This window comes from Equus przewalskii, chromosome 10, assembly GCF_037783145.1.
Source record: "Equus przewalskii isolate Varuska chromosome 10, EquPr2, whole genome shotgun sequence".
NCBI classification, from domain to species: Eukaryota; Metazoa; Chordata; class Mammalia; order Perissodactyla; family Equidae; genus Equus; species Equus przewalskii.
In genome coordinates, this window is record NC_091840.1 from 22,558,930 (window position 1) to 22,584,029 (window position 25,100).

The 25,100-nt window shown below is 36.4% G+C and overlaps 2 protein-coding genes across 25 annotated transcripts in view; one reads left to right on the plus strand and one right to left on the minus strand.

Annotated features, from left to right (window-relative positions):
• Positions 1-852: 852 nt before the first annotated feature.
• On the minus strand, positions 853-7,954 carry ZPBP2 (zona pellucida binding protein 2). Of its 16 annotated transcripts, none has more exons than XM_070560476.1 (8): positions 7,691-7,946; positions 7,495-7,560; positions 5,972-6,097; positions 5,164-5,325; positions 4,100-4,318; positions 3,445-3,527; positions 2,015-2,195; positions 853-1,435 (listed from the first exon to the last, which is right to left on the minus strand). In XM_070560476.1, the coding sequence occupies exons 1-8, from the start codon at positions 7,737-7,739 to the stop codon at positions 1,341-1,343; spliced, it is 981 nt and encodes a 326-aa protein (XP_070416577.1). In that variant the 5' UTR covers positions 7,740-7,946; the 3' UTR covers positions 853-1,340. The 16 variants fall into 16 exon arrangements, with proteins under 16 accessions (XP_070416577.1, XP_070416581.1, XP_070416575.1 ...); XM_070560480.1 differs by having other exon boundaries at positions 877-1,435; positions 7,867-7,954; XM_070560474.1 differs by having other exon boundaries at positions 879-1,435; positions 2,045-2,195; positions 7,329-7,560; positions 7,691-7,941.
• Positions 7,955-8,060: 106 nt separating this feature from the next.
• Positions 8,061-25,100, plus strand: part of IKZF3 (IKAROS family zinc finger 3) — an 87,352-nt gene continuing 70,312 nt past the window's right edge. For 2 of the 9 annotated variants that reach the window (XM_008518895.2, XM_008518894.2), the window contains exon 1: positions 11,364-11,789. In XM_008518895.2, the coding sequence (XP_008517117.1) occupies positions 11,471-11,789 (319 nt within the window). In that variant the 5' untranslated portion in view covers positions 11,364-11,470. Of the gene's footprint in view, positions 8,293-11,194; positions 11,790-25,100 lie in introns of those variants that run through there. The other 7 variants (XM_070562080.1, XM_070562081.1, XM_070562077.1 and 4 more) reach the window with 6 other exon arrangements.

Genomic DNA, 25,100 nt, shown 5'->3' on the forward strand with positions numbered 1-25,100 from the left:
GATGAGGAGTAACAAGAACACATTCATCGCCAGTGGAAATGCAAAACAGTAAACCAATTTTGGAGACAGTTTGGCAGTTTCTGACAAAACTAAACATAATCTTACCATACAATCCAGCAATCATACTCCTAGATATATATGCAATTGAGCTGAAAACTTACGTCTACACAAAAACCTGCACACAAATGTTTACAGCAGTTTTATTCATAATTACCAAAAACTGGAAGCAACAAAGATGTGCTTCATACATCTATACAATGAAATATTATTCAGCAATAAAAAATGATCTATCAAGTCACAAAAAGACATGGAGGAACCTTAAATGCATATTGCTAAGTGAAAGAAGCCAGTCTGAAAAGTCTAAATACTGTATGATTCCAAGGACATGACATTTTAGAAAAGGCAGAACTATAGAGACAGTAAAAATATCAGTGGTTATTAAGGGTTTTGGGAGGGAGAGATGAATAGGTGAAGCATGGTGATTTTTAGGGTAGTGAAACTATTCTGTATGAAACTGTAATGGCGGACACATGTCATTATGCATTTGTCAAAATCTATAGAACTGCACAACACAAAGAATGAACCTTAATGTAAACTATGAACTTTAGTTAATAACATATCAACATTGGCGAATTAATTGTAACAAATGTATCATACTAATGCAAGATGTTAATAATAGAGGAAACTGGGGAGGGGTAAGGGCATGGGCTGGAGTGGGTATATAGAATTCTGTAATATCTGCTCAACTATTCTCTAAGTCTAAAAACTGTACTAAAAAAACAAGTTAATTATATGAAATTAATAAAATTATTTTATCTTATATTTTATATATAAATATAATAAAATTAATTATTTTAAAAATAAATTAAAAGCAAAGGGACCAAAAGAAATAACTTTTTTGGTTCTAATTACAAAGGTAATATATACACCTTTATATCATGTAAGAGTGATTTTGAACAAATTAATATATGGAAAGTATAAAGTTTTTATTACATTATACTTTCTACTTTTGTTGACCTTAATACAGTCTTAGGTACAGAGCAACAGACTTAATTTGTAAACAACAAAACATATTTCATTAAAAATCACCCACTAATACTTACACTTTCCTTTGTACACTGGAGATATTAGATTAAATGCCTTCTTAGAAATGCCATGTCAACAATCTTTTTAAAGTTTCTAAATTGTATGTTTTCCAATGTCTTGGTCTTACCGATCTTACTTAATGAAACTATCTATGATGCTCTGGGATGTAAATAAATCATCTTATCTCCCCACCCCCACAAGCAAGTAACAATGCTTTCACCTCTAGTCTTCATATTGCAATTTTTGTTTGAAGTTTATGGGCAAGATTTAGCTCCATAGATATGGACGGAAATGCAGGTCTGACAAGTAACATCAACATCAGGACTAAAAGTTCCAGGACTACAAACCACTGCAAAGGAAAACACATGGAGTAGATTATTATAATTTCGGTTAGAGATATTTTATACCAGTAACAGAAATATGCCTTCAATATCACACCATTTCTATACTGATGTTATACTGAGTAACGTTTAGCCAGTTAAGTTGTGGAAGATTACTTATAATTTTCAAAATTTTAATTTGATGATCTTAACGGTAGGTGAAAGAATCCTAACTATTTTTTCCATTATTATCAGAATTTTACATTATCTTCTGCAGTGCCCCATTTCTGAGTTCCTATTTCTAGTTCCTATTTCCAAGTCTCTGTTTTCTAAGTAGGACCATTCTGTTTTCCTTCACAGTACAGTAGCTTAAGCCAGAACACTACAGAAATGTTTTATAATACAAAAGAGCACATTAGGAAGAATTAATATACATGAAGATAATTATATTTAGAAATTATAGTAAGAAATTTTTATTTCCCTTTAGCTAAACATAATTTTTTGTAAGAGTCACTACAAAGATTTAATTCAATTATCCTTAGTGGATTACTTATCTATTCTTCTTATTATATAATCTACATATTTAGATATTTATATTTTATAGTTACCACAACAGCTAGCACAATTACTGTGTAGACCTTCATTTTTTCCAAAGCCTGGACGACAGCTATCCAAACGTATCACTTGAAAACTGTGGTCCACAAAATGCATGGCTGGTAGAGTTTTGTTAAAGTCGTGGTAGAAAATATAGGCTTGGCTCCGGAAAAATTCTTCTATCCGATCTCTTGCCTAAGATTTAAAAATACCAAACAGAAGTACAATTACTAAACTGTTAAACAAATTTCTCCTCCTGTATCAGAGGCAATGAAGCGTAGTATAAGCATGCCATGCTTTATACAACAGATGAATTCCTGAAAAGTTGTGGGTTATACTAAAATTAGTCTAGCCTTGAACTTATCAATTATTGCCAATTCATATTTACAATGGTTAAGAAAAATTAAATTGAGGTTAAAGAACACTTGCTTTGAATTATTTGCAGCATGTATATTCCATACATAGATAACTAGGAGTTCATTATCTCTAATTCCAAAAAGCCAAGAAAAATGGAAACCAAAACTTCTCTCTAATCAGCATTACAAACTACTGATGTAAATTTTATTTTATTTTATGAGCACAGAGTTTAATAATAACTAATATTAACTGAGTGCTTCCCATAAGCCATGCACAATATTAAGGGTATGGGCTCAGGAACTAGATCAAGAGAGTAAAAGGAGTTTTCAGACTATGTCCTTAACCTCTGAAGATGGCAGAAGAGAGAGCAACTATTATGACCAATACAGACACAATTTTGGAAGAACCACTGGTTTAACCTAAGCTGACATGATTGTGAGTTTGTTGAAAGATGCTGCTCAGTTACCATTCGGGGAACAAAGAACCCATCCTTCCATCACAGAAAAAATACTTTATATCAACCTGAGGAGCCATGTAATATTCCAGATATACCATTCCAAAACAAAACATCTTGAAGTAGCCAAACTCTATCTTAATTTAAAAAACTGAAACCAGTCGACCAGCCCAGTGGCACAGCAGTTAAGTGCACACGTTCTGCTTTGGCGGCCTGGGGTTCGCCGGTTCGGATCCTGGGTGTGGACATGGCATCGCTTGGCACGACATACTGTGGTAGGCGTCCCACATATAAAGTAGAGGAAGCTGGGCACGGATGTGAGCTCATGGCCAGCCTTCCTCAGCAAAAAGAGGAGGATTGGCAGCAGATGTTAGCTCAGGGCTAATCTTCCTCAAAAGAAAAAGAAAACAAAAACTGAAACCAAAAATCAGTAATACTTCATATTTAAGATTTTTTAAAAGAATAATTTAAATCTACTTCCTTAGAATGTCTTTACTATTGATGAATATTCACAAAATGGAGAAATAGATTTTTGAAGAAACTTTTTAATTAATAAAATGAAGTGTTTACAAAAATTTTTAAATAGGTTCACTGACTATTCAAACACTTTCCCCTTACCACTGAAATTCTCACCTGGAGGATATTATGATTAGTGATATCTTCACAGTCGATGGAATCCTTACAGGCACCTCTCCACCCTGGTGCAAAAGGATTAACTAGAGAGGAAAAAAACGGCATCTTCACAAAAAGATTCTATGAAGTTCCAAACATTCCAATAAAGCTCTAAAAGTTGAATTCAGTATGCATGTGTGCATGTGTTTAATCTATCTGATCGTAGTAATAAAGCAAGGTGCACGATTTGAGTAATGTATACATTATGATTTCACTCCATCTGGGGGCTAATCAAAGTAACTACAAGGCTTTAAAATGAATAAATTTGGTTTGGTTCCTCCCTTTTATTAAGTTTTCAAAAATACAATTAAAATTCTATAAGAAATTATAAGCCAAATGTTAGGTGCACAGTTAAAGCCCATATTTATAAAATGATATTGACTTCTATAAGATAAGCAACAATATATCATAATTGAAGGTAAATAATTAATGTGTTAATTTTAAAAACCATAACCAGGCTAAGAACAACAATATACTTTAGAGCTGAACAAACATTTAAGGTCTACTATTTGTAGGATATCTCATATTAATATGGTAATTAATTTTGTGATATATTAATTAATTAGTTGTTCAATATTAAACTCATAATGTTAAACAAATGTTGAAATTTTTTTACCTTGAAAGGCTATAAATAGCTCAGGAATGAGGCCATTCTTGGGAACTTTAACAACATGGCATTTATATGATGGTTCTATGACATGGCACGACAAATCAGAGATTAAATTATCCAAGATTTTCTTCAGCACTCTAAAAAGCAGGTCATTGTATCTTCCTATACAAGACTTTGTGGTAAAACGTACAGCCATCTGATATGAATAATCAGGTTCCCGATAGGCTTTAAAAAAAAGATGAGAATAAAAACAACTGTGCCTCAAATTAATTTCCTCTACCAATTTTCAAATAACATGTAATATTAAATCCCATCAATCTTGCAAATCAGTGTAGAAACTTATCTAATAAAATGTTTTATCAGTTTATCCTCACAAAATATATAAATCTAATAACTTTAACGAGAAAAGGTTACTTTCATCTGATATATCATCTATTCAGTACAAGAGAAGAAATGCCTTCTGTGGGCTGGCTATCTAGATAAGTTACAGTATCAAGAAAAAAAGATTTTGTGAGGGAAGGTCTTTTTTTTTCTTTGTTTGGTGAGGAAGATTGTCGCTGAGCTAACATCTGTGCCAATCTTCCTCTATTTTGTATGTGGGACACTGCCACAGCATAGCTTGATGAGTGGTGTACAGGTGCGTGGCTGGGATCCAAACCCACAAACCCCAAGCCACCAAAGCAGAGTGCGGGAACTTAACCACTACAACACCAGGCCAGCACCGAGGGAAAGTCTTAATTTGCAGAAAGTGTCATTGCTGTCAGCAATGTCCAGTGAAAAGGATCACTAATGTGATTTTACGGAATTAAACATCAGCTTTTAAATTACCTGGCAAAGTTGTGGTAGATTGTCCTTGCATACCTAGATAGTGGGAAGTGCGAGGCTGAAAGAGGATTATTTAGGATATACTATGTTGATGTCAAGTTAAGGATTTTCTGGTCAAATACACTCCAAATACTCTGTAAGTCATAATAATTATATATAACAGGCTCATTTTCACTAAATGAAAAAACTATACACTTAATTCTTATCCAAACTAAATGTATGTTAAAATGTGCCTACATTCTTACCAAAGATCATAAAGTCATATCTCTGCTTTACCATCTTTTCTTCTTGGGTTTCTGCTCTGACAGTCTTATAAGAAAGAGTACATGTGTAAAGTCCAGACAAAGGCTCCAGAAAATCTTTTACCATCAGCTTTCCTGTTTCAGTTATATTTATTCGGTAATTTCCTAAACAGAAATAGTAAATTATTTAGTTATTTAATGTATGACAATTCCAATACTATTTATTTGGGGTTACAACTAAACACATAAATTTAAAAATTAATGGACTATTTAAACTTCAAGAATTCAACAAAATCTTAATTCTGTCCTACTTCTCTATGAAAAACCACATAAGCACACTTTTCAAATATATCTTGGTTTTCTTTAATTCATTTCTTGACATCTAATTTTGACTGGTTTATGCCAGTAATTGAGTAAATGAGATTATACTGCCTTGTAGTACTATACGATTTCTTTGCATAAGACAGAAATTAATAATGCTTATATTCCAAGACACTCTTCTAACATCATGAAAAACTACATATCAGGTACTTCATCTCCTATTACAAACGCTACAAGCATAAATTTTAGGTTTCATAAAAACTTTTGAAGTAATACAGTTCTGGGAAATAGAGTACAAAAATTACTGCTTCGGTTTTTGCATAAAGAGAAAATAAGCCACAGATCAAGATATAACACGATTTGTCTGGGTATGGAGCAAGTGAAACTGCTGTTAAAATTAAATTTCAATTTGTTCATTCCAATAAGCAACAGTGCTTTTCTAAAATGATGTTCATATCATTAAAAATGATTCTAAGATCAAATAATTTACCTGTTAACTGCTTTTCATTAGGCCCAATCCATAAGTAGGTGGGGTCCACTGTTTCTTTTTCAGCGCGTTTAAAATCCATACAGACAAGGATTGGGCTATTGCGATGTAATTTTACATATATTTTTACTGTGTCAAAATAAAATATTTAACTACATTATATAGCAAATTTAAATTAAGAAATACACTTCCCCCATTTTGTCCCAAAGATACCCTCATTAATTCTTTTTCGATTTCACTATTTTAAAAATCAGCATACTGGTATAACATTTACAATGCTACTTTAAAGTCCTTTTTGCTTCTCATAGTAAGTTTTTAAAACTCTAGACTGCTAGAGTCAGTATTTTTTCATTTTTCTGTGATGTAACAGTTTTGTTTATAAAAATGTACATGATATGAGGCCAGTCCGTGGTGGCGGAGTGGTTAAGTTCCCGGGCTTCACTTCGGTGGCCCTGGGTTTCGGATCCTGGGTGCAGACATGGCACTTCTCATCAGGCCATGCTGAGGCACCGTCCCACATGCTACAACTAGAAGGACCCACAACTATGTACTATGTACGGGGTGGAGGTGGGGGGCTTTGGGAAGAAAAAGGAAAAATAAAATCTTTTAAAAAATGTACATGATACACTTAGAAGTTTAACATACAGATTCAGAACTCACTAGAATCATAATTTTTTGAAGGGTTAGTAGAATCAATTTAAAGATCAGAAAAGGACTTCAGCTTGGTTGCAAAACTATTTTAAAGATGATCATTGTCATCCCTAATGGAAACTTTATATTTAACTATAAATGTCCTCTGTTGGGAACAATAATTAAGCCCATGTGGGGAATACTAGGAAGATTTTCTGCAATGACCTACTCTGTTTCGGATTTGGTGGAAGCAACAATAGTCTGCTTGGAACCAAACCACTCTCACGAGATATTAATTTGAGAGCCTACTGAATGCCAGGCTCTAACTTATAAAGAAGACTGCATCCTTCAATTTGGTGGAAAGTGAGGAACTCTAAACATGGAGAGATTCCAAACGTGACAAACGCTATGAACTGGCCCAAAGTTATCTAAAGTTAGCCATGTGACTAATTTTCCTTGGAGAGTGTGGGAAAGTTTCATCACAGTGATAACATCTGAGCTGAGCCTTAGAGTATGCGTAGGAGTTCTTCTGGCTAATGAGGGAAGGGGTAAGGGTGTTGCAAACCGAGGCACTTCCAGGCTTGGAAATCACTCCTGTGAGTGAGCCTCGCAGGCTGCAAAGCAGCAGAGACACCTGGAAGTGAGGTGGCATCAGAGACAGACATCTGGATTGAATCCCAGCTCCTTACAGCTGTGGGGCTTTAGGCAAGGCGATACAACTAAGGCGTACTGGGGTCGCTGTAAGGATGAAACATCGCAGCCTTCGGGAAGTGCGGAGCACACGGCAGACGTTCGATAAACGTTCGCTCCCTTTCCCTCCGCGGGAAGAGCCTTAGCAGGTCCACGGCACCCCCAGCTCTTCTCTTAGACTCTGCGGGTGAAGAGGTCCTCATTACCTAGGTGTCCTGGCTTGCCATAAATGAAGCCTTTCTTAGTGCGTTCGGAGTAACGCTGCCGTCCAACTGCAGAGGAAAGAAACCACTGACTTTTTAGACAGAAGAGGAGCCAGGGATCAGACTGGGGCGGGGCGAAGCGGAGGAGGCAGCACGGGGAGGAGGGGAGAGGCCTGGGGCCAGGCGGGACGAGCCCCACCTCCTGTGAGGTACCAGAGCACCGCGAAGAGTAGGACCCACGCTCGCATCACGGCTCAGGGGCTAGCGTGGCGGGAGGCGTCGAGGGACGGGCTCCTTCCTACCTCAGCCCCGGCCCAACGCCTCCCCATCGCCCCGCCACACAGCGGAACAAACCACCGGGGCCACCTCCCCTACCCGTCCGCCTCTATCGCGGGAGCTGACGCGCAGGAGAGTGCGTGCATGCTCCAAGGCACGCAGGCGCGTGGGGGCGGGGCGCAGGCGCGTGGGGGCGGGGCGCAGGCGCGTGGGGGCGGGGCGCAGGCGCGTGGGGGCGGGGCGCAGGCGCGTGGGGGCGGGGCGCAGGCGCGTGGGGGCGGGGCGCAGACGCTGGGTGGGGGGGCGCGCGCGGGGCAGGGGGTGTAGCGCGCTGCGCTTCGCGCCTCGTGTCCGGCGCCATTTTCCCGCGCTCTCGGCGACTGACGTCTCTGAGCAGCCCCTGAGAGCAGGAAAGAGTGAAGGAAAGGAACCCAAGGCTTCGCGTTTCAGTCACTTCCTTAGTCTAGGGGCTGAAGAGATCGACGAGACCGTAGGTCCCAATTGGGTCCCAAGTACGGCGGTGAGGTAGGGCGGCGAGGGGGTATGCCATTTAATTATATTCGCGCCTGAGGCAGGGAGAAGCTGTGAGAATTTCCTCCTCACAGGAGACAGGGAGCCCCGCGTGGGAATTTCCTATGCCTTTCTCCTCATGAAGTCCGCCCGAAACTGTGTGCACAATCCTTTTCAAACGCTCACACCCAGTTTTTCCCTAACTGCATTCTTCTGCCCGCAAAGCGAAGAGCCACTAGTGCGCCAACAAGGCATGTCCAGGCCTTCCTGCCCTAGAGGAGCATTTACTCTTCATTTTCAACTTCAAGCCTCAGACGACGTGGAGACCCCGCATGCAAATTTATCTAGAGTTGTGTGCGGTAACATTGCTTTAAAAAGCGGGCCCAACTGAAAGGCGAGATGCCCAAATCTGCTTTTCCTGTGGGGATGGATGATAAGTCAAGATCAGAGAGCTCCAAAGAAACCATGCCCGTGTCTTTCATGGTTCCCTCTTCCCTACTCATTTGGCGGCCTGAAAGGCCCTGTGTGTTGTCTGTTTCTTAGCAGCGGGACACCCTCAGTCGTGGTTTTGAGTAGGCTGATGAGTAGAGAGCCCAAGGTTCAGACAGGGTGCAGAATGATTATTTGGGGGTGAGATTACGAGTTTTCAGTTTTATTTCCTTTGAGCCGAATATGTACTTGGACTCTCTGAGATGGTCCACGGAGCAACCTTTGTCAGTGATTTCATTTTTAGTCACTGTTAATTTTATCTACATAGCATAAGCCAGGAATGTGATTCAGTGAGTCAGATCCACCCCTGTCAGTTACCGCGTCTAGATTCATGGTTTAGTCTCAACTGTTCCCTTCTTAAGGTGATGCTAATGAAGACAAATTTAGGCATTATCTTTGATTCCCTAGGAGTTTATCAGTCCAGTTTTAGTCAAAGTGCATTATAAACCCACAGTGTTTTATTAGTTTCCCAGTTATAAGTAAGTGGTCCTTGTAACTCCTGTGTGATAAACTTTGAATACTGTGAGAAGAGATTTAACGAAATGAGTAGTTTGTTGAAAGTACCCATCCACTGTTTTAAAATAAACTTTAGAACTGTTTTAGATTTACAGAAAAATTGTGAAGACAGTACAGAGAGTTCTCATGTACTCCCAGCTAGTCTTCCCTACCGTTGACATCTTACATTAGTAGGGTACATTTCTCACCATTAATGAACCCATATTGATACATTATTGAAGTCTTTACTTTATTCAGCTTTCCTTAGTTTTTACCTACTGTCCTTTTTTTTTTGCTCCAGGATCCCATCCACGATGCCGCATTACATTTAGTTAGTCATCGTGTCTCTTTAGGTTCTTCTTGGCTGTGACAGTTTCTCAGACATTTCTTGTTTTTGATGACCTTAACAGTTAATGACAATTTTGATGACATTGACCTGATTTTAACTGATCAGGTACTTTGCAGAATGCCTCTCTATTGGAATTTAGTTGATGTTTTTCCTCATTATTATACTGGGGTTATGGGTTTTTGGGTGGAAGACTACAGAGGTAAAGTGCCATTCTAATCACATTGTATCAAGGGTACATACTATCAACATCCTTTATCACTAGCCGGTTACCTTGATTACCTGACTGAGGTACTGTTTGTCAGGTTTCTCTGCTATGAAGTTCCCCCCCCCCCCACCCTTTTCGTACTGTACTCTTTGGAAGGAAGTCACTATGTGAAGCCCACGCTTAAGCAGTGGGGATTTATGCTCCACCTCCTTGATGGTGGAGTAGGGACATAAATTATTTTACCTATTTACTTTTTTCTATCCCCTTAGGTATCGCTCTCTGGAGTTTGAAATACTCAATTCTGAACTAATTATTTACAGAGTAGTAACACGTTCCAATGTTAAGTATAAAGAACATTGTGATGGAAGATAATAAGTTTTTCATAACATTTTAATAACCAAATAACCATTCATCCTTACACCATCCCTGTGAAATTTTACAGTTCCTCTTCTGCTACTTTTGATGTGCTATTTTTGCTTTTAGAAACTAACAAACAACAAATTTCCCCTTTCAATACTAAAATTAGACCTAGTGTTTAGAGTATTTCTCCAAAATTGATATTATCCTGTAGAACTCCAACTCATGCAAGCTATGGAGATGCTGCATGGTGCCATGATCTTAAAGCAAATGCAAGTTATTCACTCATTTAAAAAAATCATACACATGTACACATATATGTGTATATATATCTTGACTTCCTATACCAATGCATATTTAAAATAAACTAAAATTCATAAAATTATGACATGCATACATTAACTCATAAGTGTGGATTTCTTCTAATGTGGTCTGCTGATGCACAAACCCCCAATCTTAACTCTCAAATATATTTTTATACAATAACAATGTAATTTTTTAACGAGTGAAGGTGGCCTTTTTGAGAATTATTCGCATGTCCAATTCGACATTACTGGGTACCTTTATAAAGACTCACCTCAACAATGCCCCTTAGACCTCAGTATGAAGAAAAGTTCTGCTTTTGAAAAATTATGTGGTCATTTCCCTTTGCCTTTCTCTACAGTCAGATGTGTGCTTTATCTCTATAAGGTGAGAAGGATGTTGGGAAAAGACAGTGACTGGTACATCTCTGTGTACGAACATCTTTGAGTTTACTATCTTATCATCCGCCTCTCCTTAGCTCTATTTTCTTTACTTTTCTGATATATTACATATGTATTTTTGTAAGCTGTCTCAGATCCTATTTGGAAGAAGGCAGGGTAGTAGAAAATAAACACGCATAAATAGAGTATGTAAGTATTCTGTGAGCGGTGGCAAGTAAACCAAGCAGTTCCCAGAAGGGAAAACAAAAGTGAGAGAATTGCATTCAAAAATGAAAAAGTCGAGGTGATAAAAGTGCCCAAAGCGTTTTGAACTGTCTTAGAACTTTCTGAAAACTTGGACCAAGAAATTTTATCACAAGAAAGGAGAAACTGAGAATGAAAAACATAATACTTCGAATGTCGTGAGTTTTCATCGATGGTATTCATGGCTGTCATCCCCGAATCTAGACCCAAAGTTCCAGATTTTGCTCAATTTAAGACACACCTCTTTGAACTTAAACTTGCGAGAAAGCAATCCAGATCGCCTCTCCCCCATGTGCTGGTACTCTCCTACCCATTATCCTTCTAAAATAGACATTTTGAGACAATGTACTGATGCGCCATTTCCATCCTATCGGGGTTCTCGGCTTTGACATTCAAAAGGGGGCTGGAGGAGCGGTACCTCGGGCGCTCGGCGGTGAGCGTCCTTTAAAGCCGCCGCCAGCCAGCGCCGCTGTAACCCCGCGCACCGGCCGGTCGCCGGTTCCTGCCCCTTTCAATCTGCGCCGACGCGGCGGCGGATCCCGGGGACTCCCCGCGCCGGGAATCTCCCGCCAGCTGTGCGCTGCGTCCCGACGACGGCAGGAGCACGTGGAGCGGCCGGGTAGCCAGAGCGGCAGCTCCAGCCCAGCCCAGCTCGGCGGCAAGATGGAAGGTGAGCCTCCAGCCCGCTTCTTTTCTAAGGGGTCTTTGAAAAGCTCGACTGGTGCACGCAGCAGAGAGAGTTCCTTCTGAATCTCGGTTTTGCTTCTATTTATTTCTTTGGTCAAAAGTAAATATGAGGCATTTCAGAGGGCAAAACGTGTAGGTTCTCATACATCTCTCATTTGCCCCCTACCCCCTCGCCTAACTTTGGAAAGTGATAACTTCTCCGCAGTTTTATTTCTTAGGGGTTGTCAGGGGTCAACTATAAGTCTGCAGAGGAAGAATACTTACGGGGCTACCCTGAAATGTCAGCAAACCTGGGTTGGAACAACTAGTCCTTTTGAATGTTTTTTCGTCCATGGCCTCAGTGTCCATTAGAATTAGGCTAATCTGAGTGACTTGATTAGAATGAAAAATGATTGTTTTTTTCTTCTAAAGGGTAAATGTTGTCATATGGGAAAGATAAATTTTAAAGTGGTTGGCACCTGTTCCCTTGGAACTCGATCTTCTAATGATCCTTCTTTACCCAAAGCAAAAATCAGGCTTAAATTAAGAGTTTCATTTGAATTCATTTTCAAAGTCATGAAATTATCCTTGCTTCTAAAAAATTTTTCAGTATGTACTTTCTTGGAATAACTAAATTTCACACTACTGTTGTAAACTTTTCAGTAGTCTTTTCAACGAGTTTCTTAAACCTTGAAAATGGCAGATGCATCTCAACTTGGGGGAGGTGGTGATATTTGGAAAATCAGAATTTGTGAGAAACATATTTATTCTATTAATAAATGAGATAGTGACACCTAATTAAAATGTCGATTTGATAAATATTGCAAATAGTGTGGACATTTTCTTCGCCATAATCGAAGCATCTCTTACTGCCAATGAACCTTGGTCTTTGGCGACTTTAGAGCTAAAGTATATGCAGTTTTCGAAATCTGATTAAATACTTTGGGAGACAAGATAAGTATGGTAAAGCTTTTGTTTCAACGGTATAATTGAGAACAATATTCTGGTCTTAAATCCTCAGTTTGTACATGGGTATGCTTACATTTTTTTCTTAACTGCCTTGGCCCATATAAGCATTTTTTTCTCTATGTAGAACGCCAAATGATAAGTCAATGAACAGTATGTATTTAGTATGTATATAGAAACTTTTAAATGGTCATTATTGAATAATGCTTCAAGTGTTTTCTCTTATGAAAAACTCCTTATGCTTTTAAATTTTTTAATTATCAGGATTTAAAAAATAGCTCTAAAAACTTGCACTTTGAATATTTGGAAAATGGTTTGTGAAGTCTAATTTTTAACATCTAAAGGTTTCATTGGCCAAGAACAGGAAAAAAAATTAGGCTGCTGTACTCTATGAAAAAATAATTTTAAAAACTCTCATACTTTGATTATTATAAATAAAATGCTGAATTTTTTTGTGTGAAATTATAAATCACTACTCCAGCACTAATTTTTCCTAGTCTTAACCATTTCACTGAGAGAATAACGTACATAATAGTGTAAATCAGTGGAAACTGAAATGTTTCTCTGTAAATGTTAACACTACTGAGTTAATTTATTTAATGTGAAATAGAGAAATTATTAACTAAATAGCATAATTTAGGATATTAAAGCCCTAATAGAGACTTTTAGATAAGCCTGAGTGAAGACTCTCTGAATAAGAAAGGAATGAAAACTTGTGTAGAATTTAATTTAGAATGTATAGACTATTCATGGGAAGAGATAGATTATAGATCAGTGATCAGTTGTGAGTTTAGATGACTAGATTAAATTCCTAGGTCCATAGAGCTAAATGGTGTATAGTATGCTTAATGCAGAAACTTCAACACTCTAATAAAAAAATTAAATTAAAAAAAGGTTAATGATGTGAATTTAGCTATTTGAGGACAGAGTTTTTGATGTAGTAAAATATCTGGTTAATTATAGCCCCCCAAGATTGACTAATCTGGTTTGTGTGTTTGATATTTAAAATAAAGTATTTTTACATTATTTTGATATTTTGGTCTCAATCTAGAATAAAGATTTGACCTCTAGTATGTACCTCACATTTCTTGGCAATTTGAGAAAGTAGAATACTTTATGGAATCCCTTTATTTTATGCCTAATTTGGGGCTCAAATTAATATGCTACAGTTTATTATGAAATGTGAGGCTGTATAGTCAGTCATTCCTTCAGCATATAAAATCTTTTTTAAACTCATTCGTCTTTTCATTCATCAACAGACATTTATGAGACTTTGAAGATGTCAGATGAAATAAGCTTTTGAAATAGAAATCTTGTCATGTAAAAATGAAAAGAGTTAATGCATATAATAAATCAGAAACTATAACTTTTTTCTTTTATCACAATCTGGGCCTAGATATTTTCTATCCAAAGTCTCTTTATGTTGCTAACTTTTGTTAGTTGTGCTTAATAACATCTCTTCTGTCTGGTATGGTTGAGAAATGAGGTGGTTCACAAATATGAATTTCATGGATATTGGCAAATGTCTCATTTAATATAAAACCTTTGTATTTAAACAATATCGGATAGAGATCTAAGTGTATTTATTACATAGCTCCCTGTTTATAAACAAGGTACACAAAAGATAACTTTATTTTGGTGACCCTGGGTCACTATTCTAACTATCAGGTAATGTATTGTTTTATAGTATATTCTCAAAGAGGTCTTGAACCATGTAGAGCTGAATGCCCCTACACTAAATATTCTCAGGTTATTGTGCAATTTTTGTTTCCTTCTTGATGTCAACTTCTGCTTCTCACCACATGGCTTTTGTGGTAGCCATTTTTCATTTCTAGGTCCCTTTCTATGCTCTGGATGTTTGAGATTTACAGAGATATAGCCTCCAGGTGGTGGAGTTTACTAGAGCCTATGAAGGTTGAAATGGTAAAGTTCAAAAGAAGAAGAGCCACAGAAAGGCTATGGGGTCCTGGTAGAACATGATTTTAGAAAGTTCCTGTTTATGCTTCCTATAATCCAATATGCTATTCCACACTTCCGTATCTTTACTGAAATTTTCACCCCATTCTTTACCTGGGTATGTCTCTTAATTTTTCAAGACTTCTCAGGCATCATCACCATGAAGGCCCTGCAGATGATCTCCTTCTTATGACCTTCCTTGGTGCCTTGTGGTGGTTACCCTACCCAGTCCCTCACCTCCCTCGACCTAGGCTAAGAGCCTTTCCTTTCTCCACATACCTCTGCCAATTATGTTGATATTATTTGTTGATTTAAGTGTTTATTCCCCGACTGGTCTTTAAGCTTCTGGAGGGCAGAGACTATGTCTTATTTTTGTATGCTCAGTGCCAAGAACAGTTCCTGGTTCGTAAAACACCCTCAAAGTTTGTTGCATTCAATTAAGAAAATGGTGCTGAAAAGTAATTTTCACTATGTTTATTATGATGCCTTTTATTTAGTTAATTTTTGTGAGTAGGAGATTGGTGCTAGCAATTCTTTGTTAGGACTCACAAATTTTTTTAAAGTACTTAAATGGTATAACAGAGAAAAAACCTTAGAAAACAAAAATGTTATTGGGTTTTTTGGCCGGACTATCACTTATCACTTAAAACCAAATCTTATCTATTAACTTTACATTAGATTTCAGGATCACATATTAGTCCATTAAAATATGGATCAAATATGAGCAGAAATTTGTTTTCTTAATCAGTAAGATGTAGATGGTGCCATAAAATTAGCATAAATATTTCCAGTGATACCTTTTTAATACATTATTATAAACTTGCCATTAATATATAAACGTATATACTTACATTTATTTAGGACTAAAAGATTGTTAGTAGATCTTTTATCAGACATCCAATATTAATTGGCTGCTAACTCAAGTTGTAGTTCTAGACCATGTATGAGAAGAACCAAGTGATTAGCACAGAAATCTGCCTGTAGTAAGTGCTCAATAAATATTTTCTTCTGTGCTAAAGATTCATTAATTATTGTGAAAAGAGACCCTAGACATCACAAGGACATAGAGTTCACTCTGCTATCTAGCCTTTTAAAAATACAGCTCTCCCATTAACTGGTACATTTATAGTAACTAGAAATCATAGGGAGGACCCTAAGCCCTTTTGAATCAGTTTTTAGAAAGATGAAATAATGAAACAATAATTATAATGTTCTATTATATGTAGGTCGTTTGAAAAGCGATCTGTAACTCAATTATTATTACTATGTAATGTATCAAAATACTTTAATCCCCAGTGATTCTGAATGAGAAAATTTTTTCATTCTTAATTGAAATTTGTTTTGTGTATCCAAAATAAAGTCCAAAGTGGTGTAGAGTAAATCAAAATAATATGGAGTTGATACTGTATTATATTGGATATGTGTCCTATCTAAGAGAGATAAAAAACTAGGTGTTGGGACCAGTCTGGTGGCATAGTGGTTAAGTTTGTGTGCTCCACTTCGGTGGCCTGGGGTTTGCAGGTTTGGGTCCCTGGCGCAGACCTACACGCTGATCGTCAAGCCATGCTGTGGTGGTGTCTCATGTACAAAGTAGAGGAAGATTGGCGTGGATGTTAGCTCAACAAGAATCTTCCTCACCAAAAAAAAGAAAAGAAAAGAAAAGAAAGAAAACTAAAACCACAAAATAGATGTTTAATAATGGATATGAAACAGAATAAAATGCACTTATAGAACAATACTCTTTACTCCTTGTCAATAATTCAAAATCAACTTACCTCCTGACTTTTATATCAATGAGATTGGCAACATATCACAAATTGTATTTATTAATGAGTGTTCTTAGGGATGAAAATTTTGGCACATTAGTTTATTTGTGAGTTTATAAAGAAACTTTTAAAATAAGAAATAGAAAACATTTCAATAGCAACACTGATGAAACAATGCAAAACTATATTTTCTGCTCTTAACTTTTAATTGTCTAAAGATTATTTAACTAGATTTCTTGCTTATTTTGGTCAGTAATATACCTGTAACCCTTTCTAAACTGTCAGGTCCGGAAGTTTATGGGTTTTTTTTAATCACCAGTGATAACTAGTACCCAGCCCAGTCCCCAACACATAGTAGATCCACAGTCATATTTATTGAATAAATTAATGAATGAGTTGCCTCTGTGTTTGGTCATATGACTGTTTATTTGTTCAGCTTTTATGGTAAAGAGAGTAAGAAAAACAGTGACATTGAAACTACTTAATTTTGCTCGTTGATTTGTCAGAGGTGCTGTTAAAGGTTCAGCAGAAGAGTTTGGAATGTTGGCTAAATCCAACAGGATGAATACTACCATCTTTTTATAATCCAATATTGTCTTTACACTGGGCAAAATAATATAATACCTTTAACTTTTGGATTTGTTTAAAAATTTTGCTACATTCTTTATTTCAGTGAAACTCCAATTTCCACAATAAATCATTTCTTCACAACAAATGTTTTGTTCTTAAAGTTGAGAATAACGTTTTACTTACTTGGAATTCTCTATCAGAGCGCTATCAGTTCATTTGTAACGTGATGTCTGTTTGAGAGACTATTATCAGAATATTTGGCACATTAGAACAATTTCCTGTAAAAGCAGTCATATAGATTCTGTGAATGTGAAAAAAAGATCATGCTCACCAAACTGTAAACATTTTTTATAGATGTGGAGTTACATCATAGCCAATATATATTAGCTCCAGTCTGAAGAACGGTAGTAACTAATTTTTATATTTAACAACTAGTCATTTTTGCCATCATCTGCCTTTCTCAAGTTAAGAAATCACTTGCTAACACTCGTTAATAGTTGATTATGTGCTTGCATACAGTGTCAACAGTACCACAAATGTGTGTTGGAGGCTAACTTGATTTAAATTTCATTTGACTTTCATGCATATCACTTAAATTTTAATGCATTGAAGATTATCAATGTATAAATTTATACTCTGACTTCAGAATAAAACTTTTTTACCAACTCCTTGAAAATATTAACATTTTATAAATATTTATAAATATTTTATAAGTATGACTTGAGTAAGATTGTGGTTCCGCACTAGTATGTTTTTTCCTGTGCATATTCACTCATGTAAAAATTATTTAAGTAGGAATATCACTAACTCTCCTATTCCCTGTATTTAATTAAATTCCTATGAAGGCTCAGGCTAAGGTGCTTGGGACATGCTTTTGTCACAGTGTAGTAATCAGCTGCTCAATAACAAGAACATGTAGCAAGGCACATCATGATTATATGTTATGAATTTTTTAAATACTTATTGTATGGTTGGGGTACTTCTTGTGTGATTTTTAGACATGTTCAGAATTAAAGGATGTGAACAATTGTTAGATATTTTTAGTGATTCAACTTTGAAACAAAGATTACTTACCATCTTTCAAGTTTCAAGGAACAGTTTAACTAAAAAGTATTCTGAAATAATATGGTGAAACACTTGTAAGTGGTAAAAGCTTTTATATATAGGCATCTTCATTTTTTTTTCATATTGGCAAATAAGACAAAATACAGAAATAATTTGTGCATTGAAGACTGATATAAAGCTGCAACTTTCATCCGTAACTCTAGATTTTTAGTTTTTGTCTACTAAAACAGCCTTATTATTCTCATTGTTTGGCTTTTTAGTAATTATTATATATTTGAACTTATTATAATTGTTACTGCTAAGATACTCCTTTATCTGTTTTATGTATGGTAATCCATGTAAGATTTCCTTTGAAAAAATGAAATGCCTCTTTTAAAAAATTTCAAAACTACTTGTATAGGAACAAATGCTTTCCTACTATGTAAGTAGTCTCTGGAAGCTGGTATTGTTTAAGATTCAGCAAGTTCTGTATAAATTATGATTGTCAGAAATTAAACACCTGGTCCCTTTGGCTTCCTTTGTAAGACAGAACTTCCTAACTTTGTTTTGGTACTGTGGATGTTATTCTGTACCATTCTCAAACTTTGAGAAATAGATGGCCCGTGGGCCTACAAAAAATACTTGTCTAAAGCAGTCGTGTGCCAGTAGATTCAAGAGGGCCAGGTAGGGGAAATTATTCAAAACTGGTATAAACTGCTAATTCTCTACCTCTCTTGATTCGTGAATCATCAGCAGGACAAAAGAGTTTATGGGCCATCCTAATCAACACACTTCTGCTTGCCACCATAAAAACAAAATTTCCCAGGATTAATAGGAATATTTTTGTGAGTGGATGAAAGAATTAGGATGAGACACCATTTTAATATTTTTTATGCATTCTAGAAATAAAATTGTGAACTTGTTTGGTAAACAGTAATTCAGTGTAAAATAGACCTTTGGCATTTGTGAATGCTATTTTGATTCTTTGCGAGTGACCCTTATGGAATACAATAATGGTAATTTGTAAATGTTATGGGTTTTGTAAAGATTTAAATAGGATAATGTATATAAAAGTTCTGGCTCAAATTTGAATTAGTAGGGCTGGGAGACTGAAGCACCCGAACAAATATGTGGCTTCTATGTTAGCCAAGCCAACAGCATTCATATACATCTTAATAAATGGAATTTGGAGAACCTCAAAGGACTCCACAGTTATCTGTTGTAAACATCAGTGACCTAATGTGGTCCTATTTGCCCCAAACTTAAACAACTAGGAAATTTTTACAGGTAATCTAATTTGGGGTTGGAGGCACATGCTGTATAATAGGACAAATAATGATTAAACAAGTTGATGGTGAGAGTATAGTGCTTATAGGTCTTACAGCTTCTACTCTATACAGTGATATTTGGTAGTTGTATGATGACCCCCTGAGCTATTACACAGTCTCACAGTTCAACAAGAATTAGGATGAGACAGAAAAACAAGACAAAATGTGTTTTTATCAACAGAACACCCTTTAATACCAAAATCTCATGTGGGACGGATATAAGTGCAATGTTCCAGTTGGGAGAGGGGAGAGGGCAAGCCACCACTGCCAGGCCTACGTAGCTGTTGACCTTTTCCTTCCCCTCTACAGATCAGCGCCTGTGGTAAACCTCTGGGACCCTGGAGTTCCACAGAACACCTTTTGGAAACTACTGATTCAGACTGTTAGATGTTTTTTTTTCTGCTGGTAATCCTGTATCTAGACTTGCCTCTTTCAGTCCATTTTGAGGATTGCTGCCAGAATGATCTTCCTCAAATATCAGTTTACTCCCCTGATCAAAAGCCATTTTAAGTCTTTCTTAGTTGTGCATTTAAAATAATCCACAATGTAGCTTCAATATCCCTTGCCAGTGGTATCCTCTGGCCTCTAATGTTATTATTCTGGACTACTTCATGTTGCCTGAACATGCACTGCTTTTCCTAACTCCCCGTTTTTCTAATGATGTTCAAACTCAGCAGATTAAAAAATGAACCCATTGTCCTTCCAACCCAAACCAACTCCTCCTGACTTCCCAACACTGTTAATAGCACCCTAATCATGCCAGCTGAAATTCTCCCTCATCATTATAATCTATCCCAAATGCCATCTCTTTTAGGAAGCCGTCCCTCATTCTACGTTAGAATCGCTCCGTTTTCTGAAACTTAGTAACGTTTTATGTCTGTCTAATGTCTGCTAGAACCTAACTCTATTTTATGTATAAACATGAAGTATTTTTATATGGTTTTAATACAATCTAAATTGTCAAAGTATGCAATTACTATATGAATTAAGAGAAGATGATTCTTTGTTTAGGTCAGAATCAAGACTCTTGTCATTATTGATGCAACCTGTACCCTTCTGCATTTTTAGCTCTTGTAGTCATGCTGATGCTACAAATACATCTGACTACCTTATTATTATGTCTTCTAGAATAATTGTGCTGGGACATTTACATATTGAAGTACAAATTATTTTATTATCATTTATTTTACCTTTATGTTATAGTTAGGGCTTTATTTAAAAAAATTATGTGTGTGGGTAGGTTATATTTCATTCATGATGGCAAGAGGCCTTATAAAATATTTTTTCTAGTGATGTTCAAACAAAGGGGACACCTGGTCTCGGTAAGGTTGAGAACCACTCTAAGTTTACTGTTTTATAAGAGACCAGTCACAGCCTAAATAAGATCATGTTTATGAAATCACCTTGCATAATGCTAGACACAGAGTTAGGGTCCAGAGAATGTTCAGTTCAATTCATAAATCATTTATAAGGATCCTTCAAACCCTTGCTAATCTTAGTATGGCCTGTGGACCAGGAGCATTGGCAATATAGGGGAATGGTTACAAATGCAGAAGCTCACGCCAGACTTGCTGAATCAGAATCTGCGTTTTAACAAGGTTCCTAGGGGATTCTTGTGTACATTAAAGTCTGATAAGCATTGCCCACAGTTTGAAAAGTATCAGTGAAACTTATCATCACTGTCATAGCACATGTTGGGTTAGTGGTGAGTCATCTGTATATAAGTATTTAGAATATATTTTTTATTGTTTGCTGATTTTAAGAGATAGTTGAACAACAAAAACTTTATAACATTTAGTCTTTACTTACCTTGTAATATAGCCTTTATGACAATGTAATTCAAAAGTCAAAACTCTTCGTTCATTCTTCATTCAAAAAATATTTATTGAATGCCTGTTCTGTGCCATGTATGCAAAATATTGGCGCTACAGTGGTGAACAAGACAGACAGTGCTTTTGCTCTTGTGGAATTTATGGTCAACTGAGGAAGACAGGTCCCCAAAACAAGTAAATTACAAATGAAATAAGTAAAATTAGGCTAAGTGCTATGAAGGAAATAAAGAGTGCTAATATGGAGAATAATGGTTGGGCCGGGTTGGTGAACCCTTCCTCTTCGGGGCCAGTCTTCCTCACCAAAAAAAAAAAAAAAAAAAAAAAAAAGAAGTCTGGCTAAAGACAGAAATTTGGTCATCTTCAGCACATAGATGATGTTTAACGCCATGGGAATGAATGGGATCACCTCAAGAGAAAATATTTTGTGAGAAGGGGGCTCAGGATTGAGCCCTGAGGAATATCTCATTTAGGTGGTCAGGTAGAGGAAGAGCTGGCAAGACAAGAGGAAAACCAGCAGTGTGGTGTAACGTAATTCAAGAGAGGAGAGGGTTTTGCTAAGGAGTGGTTAGCCAGCTATGTTGAACGTTGTTGAAACATCAAGTTAAGGTGAGGAGGACAAAAAGTGTGGGTTGGTTTTGGCAACATAAAACTTGCTGGTGACCTTAATAAAAGTGGTTTTTGTGGAGTGGTGGGGATGGAAACCAAATTGAAGTGGTTAAAGCAGGAATGGGAATAGAGGAAGTAGAAACAGTGATACCATTTTTTTCCAGAAGTTTAGCTAGTAGGCGAAGCAGAGAAATAAGTGGGATTGTTGATGGAGAGGAATGTAGATCAAGAGAGTTTGTTTGTTTTAATTTTGCAAAGATAAATGACAAGCTATTTTTAGCCTAAGTTTACTGAAAAAAATCAAAGACCAAGATTGAAACAGATCTTGAAATCTGAATTCTCAGGGAAGTTTGATTGCAGAATTAGCTATCACTGAAAATATCTTCTTATTTAGTTGGCACATGACATGTAAATGAATTTTCTCACCGTGAGAATTTTTAAGATATATGGTACCCATTCAGTGGATGGTTGGTATAGATATAACCTGTAAAGACTATAAAAGAATCATGAGAAACTCTTGAAATAGAAACTTTTTTCAAAAGTGGGAACATATTTCTTTAATTACATTTCTAAGGTTTTGGATTTTAGATATTTGAGAATGTTTGAGTGTTCATAGATTTTTTTAAAATTAAGGAATAACTTATGCAATGAAGTGCACATATCTTAGTTATATAGCTTGATTAAATTTTACCTGTATACACACTTTCCAAGATATGAAACATTTGCCTCACTCCATAAGGTTTCTTTGTGCCCATTTATAGTTAATATCCCCCCTTAGCCCCAAGTTAAACACTGTTCAGACTTGTGTCATTATAGATCAATTTTCCTGTTCTTGAATTCCATATAAGTGGAATCACACAGTATGTGCTGTTTTCATGTCTGGCTTCTTTTACTCAGCATACTTTTGAGATCCATCCATATTGTTACGTTTATTAGTAGTTCGTTCTATTTTATTGTTGAATGGTATGAATATACCACAGTTTATTCATTCTACTGTTGATAGACATTTGATTGTATCCAGTGTTTTTCTATACTATGAACATTCTTATGCATATCTTTTGGTGGACATATACATTTATTTCCCTTAGGTAGATATCTAGGACTAGCAATTCTGGGTCATACGGTAGGTGTATGTTTACCTTTGATACACACTGCCAAATATTTTTCAAAGTGATTGGACCAGTTTAGCCTCCCACTAGCAATGTCTGAGAGTTCCAGTTCTTCCACATCTTGCCAACACTTGCTATTGTTAGTCAGTCTTTTAAATTTTAGCCGTTCGTTTTGGTGTGTAGTGGTATTTCATTGTGGTTTTAATTTGCAGTTTTCCTGATGTTGAGTATTTTTCATGTTTATTGGCCATTTGGATATCCTCTTTCCTGAAGTGCTATAAGTCTTCTGTACTTTAAAAAAAATTTTATTAAAGTCATAATAGTTTATAACATTGTGAAATTTCAGTTGTACATTATTTGTCTGTCACCATGTGTATGTGCCCGTTTACCCCTTATGCCCACTCCTCAACCTGCTTCCCCTCTGGTAACCACTAATCTGTTCTCTTTGTCCATGTGTTTGTTTATCTTCCACATATAAGTAAAGTCATACTGTGTTTGTCTTTCTCTGTCTGGTTTATTTTGCTTAACACAATACCCTCCAGGTCCATCCATGTTGTTGCAAATGGGATGATTTTGTCTTTTTTATAGCTGAGTAGTATTCCATTGTATGTATATACACCACATCTTCTCTATCCATTCATCAGTCGTTGGGCACTTGGGTTGCTTCCGCATCTTGCCTATTGTGAATAATGCTGCATTGAACATAGAGGTGCATAAGTCTCTTTGAATTGTTGATTTCATGTTCTTTGGATAGATACCCAGTAGTAGGATAGCTGGGTTGTATGGTATTTCTATTTTTAATTTTTTGAGAAATCTCCATACTGTTTTCCATAGCGGCTACACCAGTTTGCATTCCCACCAGCAGTGGATGAGGGTTCCCTTTTCTCCACATCCCTTCCAACATTTATTTTTTGTCTTGGTGATTACAGCCATTCTAACGGGTATATCTCAATATGGTTTTGATTTGCGTTTCCCTGATGATTAGTGATGTTGAACATCTTTTCATGTGCCTATTGGCCATCTGTATATCTTCTTTGGGAAAATGTCTGTTCATATCCTCTGCTCATTTTTTGATCGGTTTTTTTTTTTTGTCGTTGAGTTGTGTGAGTTCTTTATATATTTTGGAGATTAACCCCTTGTCAGATAGATGATTTACAAATATTTCCCCCAGTTAGTGGGTTTTCTTTTCATTTTGTTCCCAATTTCTTTGCCTTGCAGAAGCTCTTTAGTCTAATGAAATCCCATTTGTTTATTTTTTCTTTTGTTTTCCTTGTCCAAGTAGACTTGGTATTCAAAAAGATCCTTCTAAGACTGATGTCAAAGAGTGTACTTGCCTATATTGAATTCTCGGAGTTTTATGATTTCACATCTTACCTTCAAGTATTTAATCCATTTTGATAATTTTTGTGTATGGTGAAAGATAATGTTCTACTTTCATTCTTTTGCATGTGGCTGTCCAGTTTTCCCAGCACCATTTATTGAGGAGACTCTCCTTTCTCCGTTGTATGTTCTTAGCTCCTTTGTTGAAGACTAGCTGTTCGTAGATGTGTGGTTTTATTTCTGGGCTTTCAGTTATGTTCCATTGATCTGTGTGTCTGTTTTTGTACCAGTACCATGCTGTTTTGATTACAGTAGCTTTGTAGTAAATTTTGAAGTCAGGGATTGTGATTCCTCCAGTTTTGTTCTTTTTTCCCAGGATTGCTTTAGCTATTTGGGGTCTTTTGTTGCCCATATGAATTTTAGGATTCTTTGTTCTGTTTCCATGAAAAATGTCATTGGGATTCTGATTGGGTTTGCACTGAATCTTTAAATTGCTTTAGGTAGTATGGACTTTTTAACTATGTTTATTCTTCCAATCCATGTGCGTGGCATGTCTTTCCATTTCTTCATGTCATCATCGATTTCTTTCAATAATGTCTTATAGTTTTCATTGTATAGCTCTTTCACCTCCTTGGTTAAGTTTATTCCTAGATATTTTATTCTTTTTGTCGTGATTGTAAATAGGATTGTATTCTTGAGTTCTCTTTCTGGTAGTTCATTATTAGAGTATAGAAATGCAACTGATTTTTATAAGTTAATTTTGTACCCTGCAATTTTGCTGTAGTTATTGATTATGTATAATGGTTTTCCAATGGATT

Excerpts from the sequence above, each read along its gene's own strand:
- ZPBP2 (XM_070560472.1), bottom strand. The coding sequence starts at position 7,491 with ATGAGGACCTCTTCACCCGCAGAGTCTAAGAGAAGAGCTGGGGGTGCC. Across the intron at positions 4,319-5,163 it reads ATATGACTTTATGATCTTTG|CCTATCGGGAACCTGATTAT; the intron begins GTAAGAATGTAG and ends TTTTTTTTAAAG. Across the intron at positions 3,528-4,099 it reads GCTATTTATAGCCTTTCAAG|TTAATCCTTTTGCACCAGGG; the intron begins GTAAAAAAATTT and ends TTTCCTCTCTAG.